Source organism: Desmodus rotundus, chromosome 6, assembly GCF_022682495.2.
Source record: "Desmodus rotundus isolate HL8 chromosome 6, HLdesRot8A.1, whole genome shotgun sequence".
In the NCBI taxonomy this organism is placed as follows: domain Eukaryota; kingdom Metazoa; phylum Chordata; class Mammalia; order Chiroptera; family Phyllostomidae; genus Desmodus; species Desmodus rotundus.
In genome coordinates this window covers 133,826,086-133,839,458 of record NC_071392.1, presented here as the reverse complement: position 1 = coordinate 133,839,458, position 13,373 = coordinate 133,826,086, and the positions used below count along the sequence as shown (strand labels likewise).

General features: G+C 39.6%; 1 protein-coding gene across 5 annotated transcripts in view; it reads right to left on the bottom strand.

Moving 5' to 3' along the window:
- Window positions 1–12,076, bottom strand: part of KIZ (kizuna centrosomal protein) — a 164,543-nt gene extending 152,467 nt beyond the window's left edge. For 4 of the 5 annotated variants that reach the window (XM_024559485.4, XM_024559484.4, XM_024559483.4 and 1 more), the window contains exons 1-2: window positions 11,897–12,076; window positions 3,893–3,955 (exon numbers count right to left, since the gene is read on the bottom strand). In XM_024559485.4, coding sequence (XP_024415253.2) covers window positions 3,893–3,955; window positions 11,897–11,985 — 152 coding nt within the window. In that variant the 5' untranslated portion in view covers window positions 11,986–12,076. Of the gene's footprint in view, window positions 1–3,892; window positions 3,956–11,896 lie in introns of those variants that run through there. The other variant, XM_045194730.3, reaches the window with a different exon arrangement.
- Window positions 12,077–13,373: the final 1,297 nt, after the last annotated feature.

The window sequence follows — 13,373 nt, the reverse complement described above, 5'->3', positions numbered from 1 at the left end:
GAATGTATATGCATTTTTAGAGAGAGGAAATTAATGCAACATCACTGAGGTATCACATCTAGGCATAACTCTCCTGAGAAATATATACAAGACCACATTATAACATTCAAACAGTAAAGACTTATAGGGATTTCTTTCTCAAAATTAAATGTGATTCTAAGAGTAGTGTCTATGTGGCCATGTTCAGAGGAAAAGCCCATTAGCATTCTTTTTAAATGACAATCTCAAAACTACCTGCTCTTATAAAGGAAATCAAACTATAAGTCACAATCCATAAACATAAAGCAAATTTGAAATTTAAAATGAAAAACTCTCATTTAGGTATAATTTTAAAATTTTGTTAGAAATTGCAACAGCATACTATATTATTAAAATATTTTAAAACAACACATAGACAGTAACTACTCAAATTGTAAAAAAAAGACAAAAACCTTCAGGGATTCTATACCAAAATGTAGTATCAAAAGACTCAAGATGTGCAGCCTACTCTTCTCATTGAACCAACACTGCTAATTCTAGGTGTCTGTTTTTCATAAGTACCTAAGTTATAAAAATACCTATAGCATTTCTATTGTTGGTTCAATAAATTATTCAGTATTCTTGTATCAATCAAAAATAAGTTGAAAACCACAAAAATGTTCATCCTCAAAAACAGATTTGCAAAGATGCTGAAGGTAGTAAAATTATTCTCCAACAGATTTTAAACTTCTACACCTACGCCAATAATTTTAAAAAATTTCTTTATTGTGCTAATAATTCCATGCTTTGATCTTAGTTGGCTGTCTCCAGTTTTCTATGTACAAAAAACTTAAGACTGGTTTTACTGATACCCACGTCTGCTATTTTCAACATAAGTGACAGGAATGGGGTAGAACCTAATATACCGTCTTTCACACACAGGCACTCGGTAAAGCTGCTGGTGGTAGCCAGTCTGCACCTGGAGTAGGTATAATAGTAACCATGCCTTCTCCATCCAAAGTCTAGTTTCATTCCTGCCCCTCCCTACATTAACCTTCAAAGCCGACCACATAAGTAAGTCATCCATCCACGCAATCATTCATAAATTCAGTGCTCTGAACATGAAAGCCACTCAGCTAGGTCAACAGGGAAAACAAAAAAAACAAGATAAGTAAAACACAGTCCCTTGCGGGAAACTGCAAGGGACTCTGACAAGACTAGGCAACCTGACCTAGTTGAAGGGGTCATGGATACCTTCCCAGTAGAAATTATTTTTCACCTGAGACATGAAGGTTGGGTACAAATTAACCCAAAATTGGGGAATGCAAGAGTAAAGAGGTGAGGGGAAAACATTCAGGCAGTGGAAGTAGCATGATGGAAAGCTCAAAGGCAATACATAAGGATAACATTGATATTGACAAAAATAATAATAAATAATAAATTTATCAACTCTTACTTTGCTTTAAGACTCTATTAAGTTCTCATAACTATCATTACCCCCATTTGACAGATGAAAAAATGGGGACAGAATGTTGACTTAATAGTCCCAAGGTCATATGGCTAAGAGATGGTGGGACTAAATCAAGGAACTTGGCAACAAAACCTGTCTGCTTACACTATACTACAAAAGATCCTATCATGCTTCCAAACTGAAGTTTTAGTCTATGTAAAATTTTAGGAGGAGGTTGCTAAAGATGGTGATGATGAAAATTAAACAGGGGCAGATAATGGCAAGTCTGGTAAGCCCTTGTACCAGATACTTCTCATGCCCTCCTCATATCCTCCTGACCCAGCTTTTCTTCTACCAGTCACTGCTGCAGCAACCCGGTAGCACCTGCCTCAGCCACATCTCCTATCTTGCTTTCCCAAGGCTGCTTTTCTGAATTTGCAACATAGAAAACCTGGATATGAGAAGGAGTTAACACCTCCTGCAATAGCCCTGATCAATGGAGTCAGAAACCAAGAGGTAACCCCAATGTTCATAGCAGCACAATTTACAATAGCCAAGTACTGGAAGCAACCTAAGTGCCCATCAGCAAATGAGTGGATCAAAAAACTATGGTACATTTACACAATGGAATTCTACACAGCAGAGAGAAAGAAGGAGCTCCTCCTACCCTTTACAATAGCATGGATGGAACTGGAGAGCATTATGCTAAGTGAAATAAGCCAGGTGGTAAGGGACAAATACCACATGATCTCACCTTTAACTGGAACATAATCAACAGAAGGAAAAAGCAAACAAAATATAACCAGAGACATTGAAGTTAAGAACAATCTAACAATAGCCAGAGGGAAGGGGGGAGGGGACAGTGGGGAGAAGGGTTTTCAGGAACTACTATAAAGGACACATGGACAAAACCAAGGGGGAGGGTGAAAGCAATGGAGGGATGTGGGTTTGGCTGGGATAGGGGTGAGGGGTGTGGAGAAAATGCAGACAACTGTCATTGAACAACAATAAAATAATTTTTTTTAAAAAAGAAAGAAACCAAGGGTAAACAGCTGCCTCTTCCTTTCCATGAGTGGACACTTGTAAGGAACAGAGAAGCAGTCTACACTGCTCCTCTGAAGGTCCAGAGGTGTCAAGTCCCAAGTACCCATAGCAATGACCAGCTCCTACTTCATTCTTCCCAGACCTGCTTTCTAGTTTTATGTGCCTACTTCCTAAAACAACCTACTACTGTAGGTTTTTTAACCTACAGAAAAAATAAAAAAGAAACCCTACCACCTACATACAAACCCTGGTCTCAGACTCTGCCTTCTGAGATAACCAGGTTGAAGACAGCCATGTTAGACAGTTTGGATTTTATCTTACAGGCAGTCAAAGAAAGCATATTTTTAACAAATCATACCCTCTGTCTAATAGGAAAAAAAGAGGCTGATAGCGGGAACAAACTCAGAAAACTGATAGCTTGATAAAGGTTTCCATTCTGCTCTCACCATCATTATGTCAGGAAGTGGTCCAAGAAAAGGCTACAGAAAAATTCCATACTCTGTATTCTGCCCCTTTAGCTGTGGGCTAGAAAAATAGCAACTGCCATGGATCCTCTAAGACTTGAGCCCACTTCTGAGGCCATAGCATCCACAACACTTCCATCATCCTATTGACTCTTCTTGTCTCCTCTAGAGCCCAGAGACTTATGGCTATCCTCCCTGACTGGTACCTTTGGAAGTATACTAAATCTTAAAACCAAAGAATAATTTTGAAAATCAGGAAATAAATGGACCTAATGGGTGATTAGATTTTAAAGTATTCTTAGCTTCTCTCCCTTCTGTATAAGACATTTTCATTTTTCACTCACATTATGATATGGATAAATCACAACTTTAGTACAATCATAGCCAGAAATTTTTCATATAAATAACACTGGAGGTAACACCATACATTTGGCTTAAGGATGAAGTTCGGTTTCCATAAAATAGAATTAAAAATATTAAAAGTTTGCTCTTAATATTAGAGTAAATAAAATGAAATAACATGTATATTATCTGCTGTCCATGATAATTTTAACATTCATTGTCATATATCCATGAACAAATGAAACACTATGTAACCCTACCTATAACAGTTTGTTGAAAGGTCAGCTACAGTATAATTATGCCTTAATCAGTATAGAGACTTAATGGGTTTAACTTGTGACCAAAAAGATAACAGACTATAACATGTCTTATTCTTAAGCTATTTAAGAAAAAGATTCCTGAAATAATACAAATACCAAATAATGAAAAAAAAATTTTCCTTAAACTAATTTTAATCAGATTTATTCTTACATTTGATAGTCATTACATTTCAGTGTTTACTTGAAACTATTACACATCAAGAGTAAAAAAATGCTAAAAGTACTACAACTATGGTATTTACAACATATTAGGGTTAAATTTTTATTATCATATGCAAAGTGGCTTAAAAACTGTTACCACTGGCATATCTTACCTGCATATATCAGACTGACTATATTCATAAAGTTTCTTTTCCAGGTCCAGTCTCTTCTTTTCACTATAGTACAGAAAGAAAATATTTTATGAATAACTACACTGATAAGTAATAGGCTGTCAAATTTAGAATATGATCTCTTTTAAAATCACACTTTTGTAAGAATGCTTCTCTGGCCTAAGAAGCAGAAAATACTAGCTGCGTTTGAACCTCAAGACACAAAAATACTTAGCAGTCACCAGGGATATCTAAAAAGCAAAGAGGACACCAATACAAAAACAAAAAGAACAAGATTCTCAAAGTAAATGGGAAAATGCCTTAACAAAAAGATGGGAACCGGGTTCATTCATTCAGCAAGTATGTCTTGCATGCTATGAAGAGCCAACAGGGTTCTAGGCCTAGAGACTAATATGGTGAACAAGACAACCAAGAACCCTGTCATCAGGCAGCTGACATTCTAGGGGGAAGGACAGACAATAAACAGATAAATATGTAAAATAAAATATGGCCAGACTTCTCTGAGATGGTGGCACTTAAGCAATGGAGGTTCCATCAGGACTGGACATGATGCTTCCACAAAATCCACCTTGGACTAAAGACTGGTGGCTTGCTCTGCTGCCAACAAGTCAAGCTTAGGCAGAGCCAACTGGCTGAGTCAGAAATAGGACTCTGAAAAGTAAACCTGATCTCACAGACATTTAATGAAGACCAGGGCCCTTAACACAAATTTGGAGGAACTTCTTTTTTTTTAAGATTTTATTTATTTATTTGTAGAGAGAGGGGAATGGAAGGGGAGAGAGAGAAAAATATCAATGTGTGGTTACCTCTTGAATGCCCCCTACTGGGGACCTGGCCTGCAATCCAGGCCAGTGCCCTGACTGGGAATCAAACCAGCTACCCTTTGGTCCACAGGCCAGCACTCAATCCACTGAGCTACACCAGCCAGGGCTGGAGGAATTTCTTTTTATAACTTTGTAACATCACTATGATTTGTTAATAACTACTATTCCCTGGAGCTACTACCAGTAAAGAGTTAGCCTTGATGTTCAAGTGAGCACTATAAACTAGGAGAATGCTTACCCTGTACACCCAAGAGGCGGGGAAACTGACAGCAGAAGAGGGGGCTGCAGCCAAAAATCAAAGGTCTAAGGAGGTAAAACTGCTGGATGGGAAGCCATCCCAATCCCCAAAAGAGCCCTGGGGAGATTTACCCTCAGAGGACTCTGCTTAACCACCACCAAAGTACCAGCTTCAGTCTTGTCTAATTGAAGTCACATTGCTCATCTAAGATAACAGTAACTAAAGGCTGAAAGAGAATTCACGAAATGTCTGAGAGAAAAATACTATAAATCAAAGACAAGGTGTCCAACATAAGGTGAGCTCAGGTCGGTCTCCTGAGGGAAAGGGACTGAAACCACCTTCCATTTGTGAGCTCTTTATTACTTTCTCTTTTCCTTCAAATATTTTTTTTCCTTTACAAAAAAGACCCAGATTTACTCTGTTAACTACATTACAGGATAAATTTCTTTGTTTAGCACAATTTGACTGGACAGTGCAAGTAATCTATCATTAAGTTATGAGGACAACCCTCAACAAAGTGGGAATAGAGGGAGCATTGCTCAACATAATAAAGGCCATACATGAGAGACCTACAGCCAACATCATACTCAATGGACAAAAACCTAGAGCTTTCCCACTAAGATCAGGAACAAAACAAGGATGCCCTCTCTCACCATTCCTATTCAACATAGTACTGGAAGTCCAAGCCACAGCAATCAGACAAGAAAAAGAAATAAAAGGCATCCAAATTGGAAAGGAGGAAACAAAACTGTCACTGTTTGCAGATGACATGATAGTGTACATGGAAGATCCTATAGACTCCACCAAAAAACTACTCGACCTAATAAATGAATTTGGCAAAACAGCTGGATACAAAGTCAACACTCAGAAATCAAAGGCATTCCTATATACCAACAATGAAACTGCTGAAACAGAAATCAGGGGAAAAATCCCATTTGATATAGCAACAAGAAAAATAAAGTACCTCGGAATCAACCTAACCAAGGAGGTAAAAGACCTGTACTCAGAAAACTACACAACACTGAAGAAAGAAATCAAGGATGACACCAATAAATGGAAGCATGTACCATGCTCTTGGGTTGGAAGAATTCACATCATCAAAATGGCCATACTGCCCAAAGGGATTTATAGATTCAATGCAATCCCTATTAAAGTACCTATGACATATTTCACAGATATAGAACAAACATTTCAGAAATTTATATGGAACCATAAATGACCCTGAATAGCTGCAGCAATTTTGAGAAAGAAGAACAAAGCAGGAGGGATCACAATACCTGATATCAAACTGTATTACAAGGCCACTGTAATCAAAACAGCCTGGTACTGGCATAAAAACAGGCACACAGACCAATGGAACAGAACAGAGAGCCCAGAAATAAACCCAAGTCTCTATGGTAAATTAATATTTGACAAACGAGGCAGGAGGATAAAATGGAACAAAAACAGCCTCTTCAACAGATGGTGTTGGGAGATCTGGACAGCTATGTGCAAAAAAAATGAAACTCGATCACCAACTTACACCATATACAAAAATAAATTCAAGATGGATAAAAGACTTAAATATAAGTTGTAACACCATAAAAGTCCTAGAGGAAAACACTGGCAGGAAAATCTCAGACATTCCACGCAGCAACATCCTCACAGACATGTCCCCTAAAGCAAGGGACATAAAGGAAAGAATAAACAAATGGGACCTCATCAAAATAAAAAGCTTCTTCATGGCTAAAGAAAACAGCACCAAATTACAAAGAGAGCCAACAGTATGGGAAAACATATTTGCCCATGATAGCTCAGACAAGGGCCTGATCTCCAAAATATATAAAGAACTCACACGACTCCACTCCAGGAAGACAAACAACCCAATTAAAAAATGGGCAAAGGACTTGAACAGACACTTCGCCAAGAAAGACATACAAAGGGCCCAGAGACATATGAAAAGATGCTCAGCATCACTAGCCATCAGAGAGATGCAAATTTAAAACCACAATGAGGTACCATCTCACACCAGTTGGAGTGGCCAACAAAAACAAATCCACAAACAAATGTTGGAGAGGATGCGGAGAAAAGGGAAACCTAGTGCACTGTTGGTGGGAATGCAGACTGGTGAGGCCACTGTGGAAAACAATATGGAATTTCCTCAGAAAACTAAAAATGGAACTGCCCTTTGACCCAGCAATTCCACTGCTGGGATTATACACTAAGAATGCTGAAACACCCATCTAAAAGAACCTATGCACCCCAATGTTCATAGCAGCACAATTTACAATAGCCAAGTACTGGAAGCAACCTAAGTGCCCATCAGCAAATGAGTGGATCCAAAAATTATGGTACATTTACACAATGGAATTCTACTCAGCAGAGAGAAAGAAGGAGCTTATACCCTTTGCAATGGCATGGATGGAACTGGAGAGCATTATGCTAAGTGAAATAAGCCAGGTGGTGAGGGACAAATACCAAATGATCTCACCTTTAACTGGAACATAATCAACAAAAGAAAAAAGCAAACAAAATATAACCAGAGACATTGAAATTAAGAATATTGTAACAATAGCCACAAGGGAGTGGAGAGGGGATAGGGGGGAGAGGGGTCTATAGGAGCTACTATAAAGGACACAAGGACAAAATCAAGGGGGAGGGTAGAGATGGAGGAGGGAGGTGGGACTGGCTGGGGTGGAGTGGAGGGAAGGGGAGAAAATGCAGACAATTGTAACTGAATAAAAATAAATAAATAAAATTTTTAAAAAAGTTATGAGGACAAAAGGACCCTTAAATGCATCTATGACCTTGTGGTGTCATGCTTCATTTCTGTGGTATTCCTGCCAAGAAAGTATGGCCAGAGTGTGGTCATGAGGAAACATCAGGTGGACCCAGTTTGAGGATCACCCTCGGGAATGAAAGTTGCACTCTATGAAACTGTCAGGAACATGAAAGACAGGAAAGGACAGAGAGACTAGGAGAGACTGAACAGGCATGGCAACCACATTGAATGTGGATTCACAGATGGGATCCTACACCAGAAAAGAAAAAAGACAGGCATTAGGACAATTGGTGAAATGGACAGTTGGTGAAATTTGATTGGGGTCTGTGGACTGGTATATCAATGTTGATTTCCTGACTGGGAGAGCTATATGGGATCAATAAGACAGCATCCTTGTTTTGGAGATATACACATTAAAGTACTTGGGGGTAATAGGGCATCATATCTGTAATTCTCAAATGATTCAGAAAAGACTAATAATTTTTAATCACTTTTTATTTTGTCAATTATTGTTGATATACAATATTATATTAGTTTCAGGTGTACACCACAATGAGTAGACATTATATAACCTTCTAAGTGATCATTCTGATAAATCTCATACCCATTGGACACCATACATAGTTATTAGAATATCATTGATTATATTCTCTATCCTGTACTTTACATCCCCATGACTAATAATTTCAGATAAATAGGTAGACAGACAGAGAAAAAGAAAAGGTAATAAAATGTTAAGAGCTGAGTAACCTGGGTAAGGGGAATATTACATGTCTTTGTCCTACACTTGTAACTTTCTGTAAACTTGAACTCACTTCAACATAAAGTAAAATATTCACCTGACTTCTAGTGTAAAAGGACCACAGTCTGGGAATCCACTGGCTCCCAAGCAGCAGGTTCTTTTTAATAATGACATTAAACTTTATTTCTACTCAGCTTTCAGTAGATAACATCAGTTAATGGTCACTGGCACAGATTAAATGCCAACAGGTAACCCTAGTTTGGGGTGGTGAGAAGGAAACTTTATTCAGTGCAAAACAGTTTACTTTATACAGCACAGCTGTGAGGCAGCTCTGGGGCCAGGTCCCTCTCCAGAGAGACAGCTGTTTTCTCCTTTTTGGTCCGCTTTATTCCTGCAAAACATCTTCCTGTTTCAGCTCAACAGGGAGACACAATCTTTGGTGGAAAGGGAAAGCCAGCTCTCAGATGCAAAGGGGATCTGGCTTATATGGGTGGAAGTCTGCTCCTGAAAAACCTGGGTCTGGTTAATGGACCTTTTAAAGAAATGTTTTTATATAATTGTAAGTCAATTCCACTTAAATGTTTCCACCATGCTTGCAGCACAATGCACAGTGTAACAAGTCACTTCACTAGACTTTCAGATTCGTGATGGACTTTTACCACAATGCGGAGAAAATACTGTATACAAAAAGGAGAAATTTCAGAATATAGAATTACACCTGTGTGTGACTACAGCTAAGACAATTTGAGCTAGAAACAAACCAGTTGCAAGTGAAAAGCTTAGTTATTAGACCAGCTAATACTGCAATGACCCACCACCTCAAAGAGGGTCAAGAAAGAGCAAGTTTTTTTCTTCTTTTTTTATCTCCCACTCGAGGAAATTTCTGATAAAGCAGCTGTGACTACCCAGGACAGTAGGCTTTAAAATTACTCTTGAGTTTTAAGAGACAGTGATCCTTCTGGTCACTGGGATTAATTAAAAAAAAAAAAAAAAAAAAAAAGAAGGGGCCTACATCCAAACACTCAAATATGAAGCAATGATATTCAGTTTGCTTTTCAAAATTACACCTTTCAACATTTTTACTCCAAGACACATTACTCTAGTAGACAAAAAAAAAAAATCTGTAGCCTTACTTTACATTTTAGTCAAGGCCCCTCATATTTGGTGAAGAACTACATTTCAAAGAAGCTGAAAGACTTACTCAAGGTCACACAAGTGTTTGTGGACTAGAACCCAGGCTTCCACACTTCCACTGCAGTTTTCTCTGAATCCAAAGTCACTTGCCTGTGTATTTATTATGTGTTAGAGCTAGTTATAGACTTTTAAAATGAAAAAATGAATACACACAGCAACAGATCTATACTGACTTTAAAATAGAGCAAACCTCTAAATTCAGAACCATGAATAGGTTATACAATTTGACTCAAATTCTCAATATAATTTTAACAGCCTTGTCTTGTTTAATAGTTAAAATATTAAGTGTTAAACATAAAGTAAGCAATAATAATTACATAGATACAATATAAGGACTATAAACAGCCAGGTGTTCTAGCTCACAAGGCAAAAATGATTAATTCAAAATTAACTTAGTTTAAAAAGAATGCAATCTGAACCAGTAACATTTTGAAATTAGAACTTGGGCTACGAGAAACAAATAACTAAAGGCCTGCGGTAACTTAGCCATTCTTTTACCAGAACAGAGTCAAAAAGTAAGCATACTAATGTAGAGTCTTGTTCTCAATTGTCAGATATTTGCAGACACTTAATACTATCTTTGAAATATGACGCTACCCACTTTTCCTGGCTGACTGGAAAAAGGTCAGTGTGTGGCTACTGGGTTCTATATAAGATATCCATAACTCCTGGACACCAGCTAGTTGACTTTGGGATTCCTTCCATTCATTCAACAAACATTTATCAAGCCCCTCCTCATGTCAAGGTACTCTATCAGTAGTTAAGAGATCCAGCTATATATGGATCCTGTTCTCCTGGAATTCTCAGTCTAGGGAGGGAGCAAGTCACTTAAGGCATTATCTAGACCAGGGGTGGCAAACTCATTTTCACTGGGGGGCACATCAGCCTCATGCTTGTCTTCAAAGGGCTAAATGTAATTTCAACTCCTTAACAGTTAAGGAGTAGTTACATTTATACAGTCCTAAAATTATTTCGGCCCTTTGAAGGCAACCCTGAGGCTGATGTGGCCCCCAGTGAAAATGAGTTTGACACCCCTGATAGAGTGCTGTAAGAATCCAAGGTCACGTAAGTTAGGAAATGGGTTGTCAATACTTGGCATAGGGATGAACTTCAGAAAGTGATTTTTTAGAAGTTGGAGGTGAGGAGATCACTGGGGTGGGTGAGTAGTGGCATGTCAGAAAGAAAATAGATGTAGAAAAAGATTTAGAGGTAAAATATGATTAAGACAATTAAGACAGCCTATGTAGATGTTCTATAAATATTTGACAAAAATTAAAGCTAGTGTGAGGTGGATATAATTTCTTTCAAAAAACCACTTGCTTCTGCCTTTACTATACATGTAATTGTCATTTTAGAATTGTCACACTCACGGCTCACCTCTTTACTAAAATGACTTTTAACATTCATTTAACATTTTATCAATAGATCCAAAAATCTATTTCCTTTCTTGTCAACTAATGAGATTTCTAATTTCAATTAATTTAGCAGCTAAATAAATAGTTCCAACAACTTATCTTTTAGGTGGTTATTTATAGTAAATTTATAATTTTCTCCCTTTATATGCTCTTAGATCTTTTCAGTGGTTCTCATCTTTCATGTCTTAATCAAGTTATTAATCAAGGTATAATGAACCCTCTGGAAGCTGGACTTCTCTCGCTGGAAATTTCATCCTTGTGCTGGAAATCTGGCCCCCAAAGCCTTCTGTATTTAAACAGGGCATACATTTCTCTCTTTCTCTTTCTCTTTCTCTCTTTCTCTCTCTCTCTCTCTCTCTCTCTCTCACTCACACACACACACACACACACACACACACACACACACACACACACAGAGGAGCTGGCGCGCGTGAGTTCCTGGACCTGTCATCAATGATGCAGTGCAGCTGTCAGGGTGGGATGACAATTTTAAGAGAGACTGGGGAGAGGACGTGTAAATGGGCATTAGAGAAATCCACAAGGTTTGACTGAGAATGACAGGCAGGAAAACTCCCACTCTCACTTCTGGGCAAATTCAGTGACGAGGCGGCATCCCCCAGCGGGAGACCTCCCGTAAGTGGGGTATCTCCGGTAAACTTTGTCCTCCAGGCCCCACCTAGATCATGGGGGCTTCGCGGGCAGACCCGGGCCCAGGGGAACCACGGGCTGGAGACGGCAAAGGAACCAGGGGTAGGACACCAGCTGACCCTCGGAGCAGGCCGAGTCCCCGCCCCCGCTCCGATAGGCCCTACCTGTCCCGCAGCCCGTGTTGGAGGCGGCCCAGCCTCTCGTAGAAGTCCGGGCTAGCCGAGGGCGAAGACGGTGCGGAAGCCGGGCGCATGCCGTAACCGTTTTTCCGCTTCCCACCGCCTCGGGGCTGTTGGGGGCCTGGCTTGACCAAGGCGAAGGCCCCACCATGCACCGCGAGTAAGCCGCGCCCCAAAGCCGAGCAAGGGGGAGGGACTAGGAGAGGCGGGGCGCAGTGGAGGGGCGGGGGTCAGAGGCGCGGTGCAGGGGGAGTGAGTGCTGGCCTCCTCAGAAGCGGCGGGCGGAGGTAGCGCACTGGTGTTGAGGCGGTGGCTGTGTGGGCAGGTTACCCAGGTCTCTCTCACCAGACAGTCGTCTTCCTTTCCCCTAAATGTTCACATTATTAATGAGAGAGGCTCTACCAGGGGTGTCCAACCTTTTGGCATCTCTGTGCCACACTGGAAGAAGAGTTGTCTTGGGCCACATATTAAATACATTGTGACTCATAATCACAAAACCATCTTATAAAGTTTTAAGTAAATTTATGATTTTTGGGGGGCTGCATTCTCAGCCATCCTAGGCTGCAGGTTGAACACCCCTGCTTTAGACCTCCTCCATTAGGACCATTTCTCTGAGGGCACAGTCAGAAGTCCACCCTAGAGGATGCGGACTGGGCTGGAGCAATTCAAGTGATTATTTTTGTCTTTGGCATCAAATTGCATTAATCTAACAATATGAGTTCTCTCCTTCCCTCTTGTCACCTTTCCCTCCGTTCTTCCCAGGGTTTGTGGAGTACCAGGTTCTGTGCTAAGCTTATATTTAAAAGCAAAACAAAATATCACACACAAAAAAACCCCCAAAATAAATACTAAGCAGTTGTGTGTGCTCAGCCCTGACAGTAGAACAATCCATGACCTGAAAATCGTGCTGACCCTAAGGATGTGTTTAATTCTGTAGGTTACATTAAAGGGAAAAGTTGCTAAGTTGCTTGCAAGCCACACATTTTGTTTGTGCAGACATTCTTGGTGGACAAAAGCCCCATAGAATCCTTTAGTGGGGATTCTGAATGTAGGCTGCCTGGACTCAAATTTCCCCTTCCACTGCTCAGCTGGTTGTGCGACTACCCACATGCAAGCCACCCTCTTGAAGCCTATGGTTCCTCATATGTAGAATGATGAAGATGTTCCTGCAGGACCCACCTATGCCGCTGTGAAAATGATTAGATTTGTTAATGTATGCTTTTAGAACAGGGCCCAACGCATAACAAAGCATCAGTTTTTATCATCATCATCAACTTGCCAGAAAAATTTCTTGAAGAAAGATAACCATATTCCAAAATCCACAGGGCAGAAAAAAGAAACTATAGTTTCCTTAGCCTGTTATTCTTCATTTTTTTACATTTCTTTTCTCAGTCATTAATTTCACTTACTTATATATAAGGTATGACCTAAACTAGTAAATCAATCATTAGCAAGCCAGATG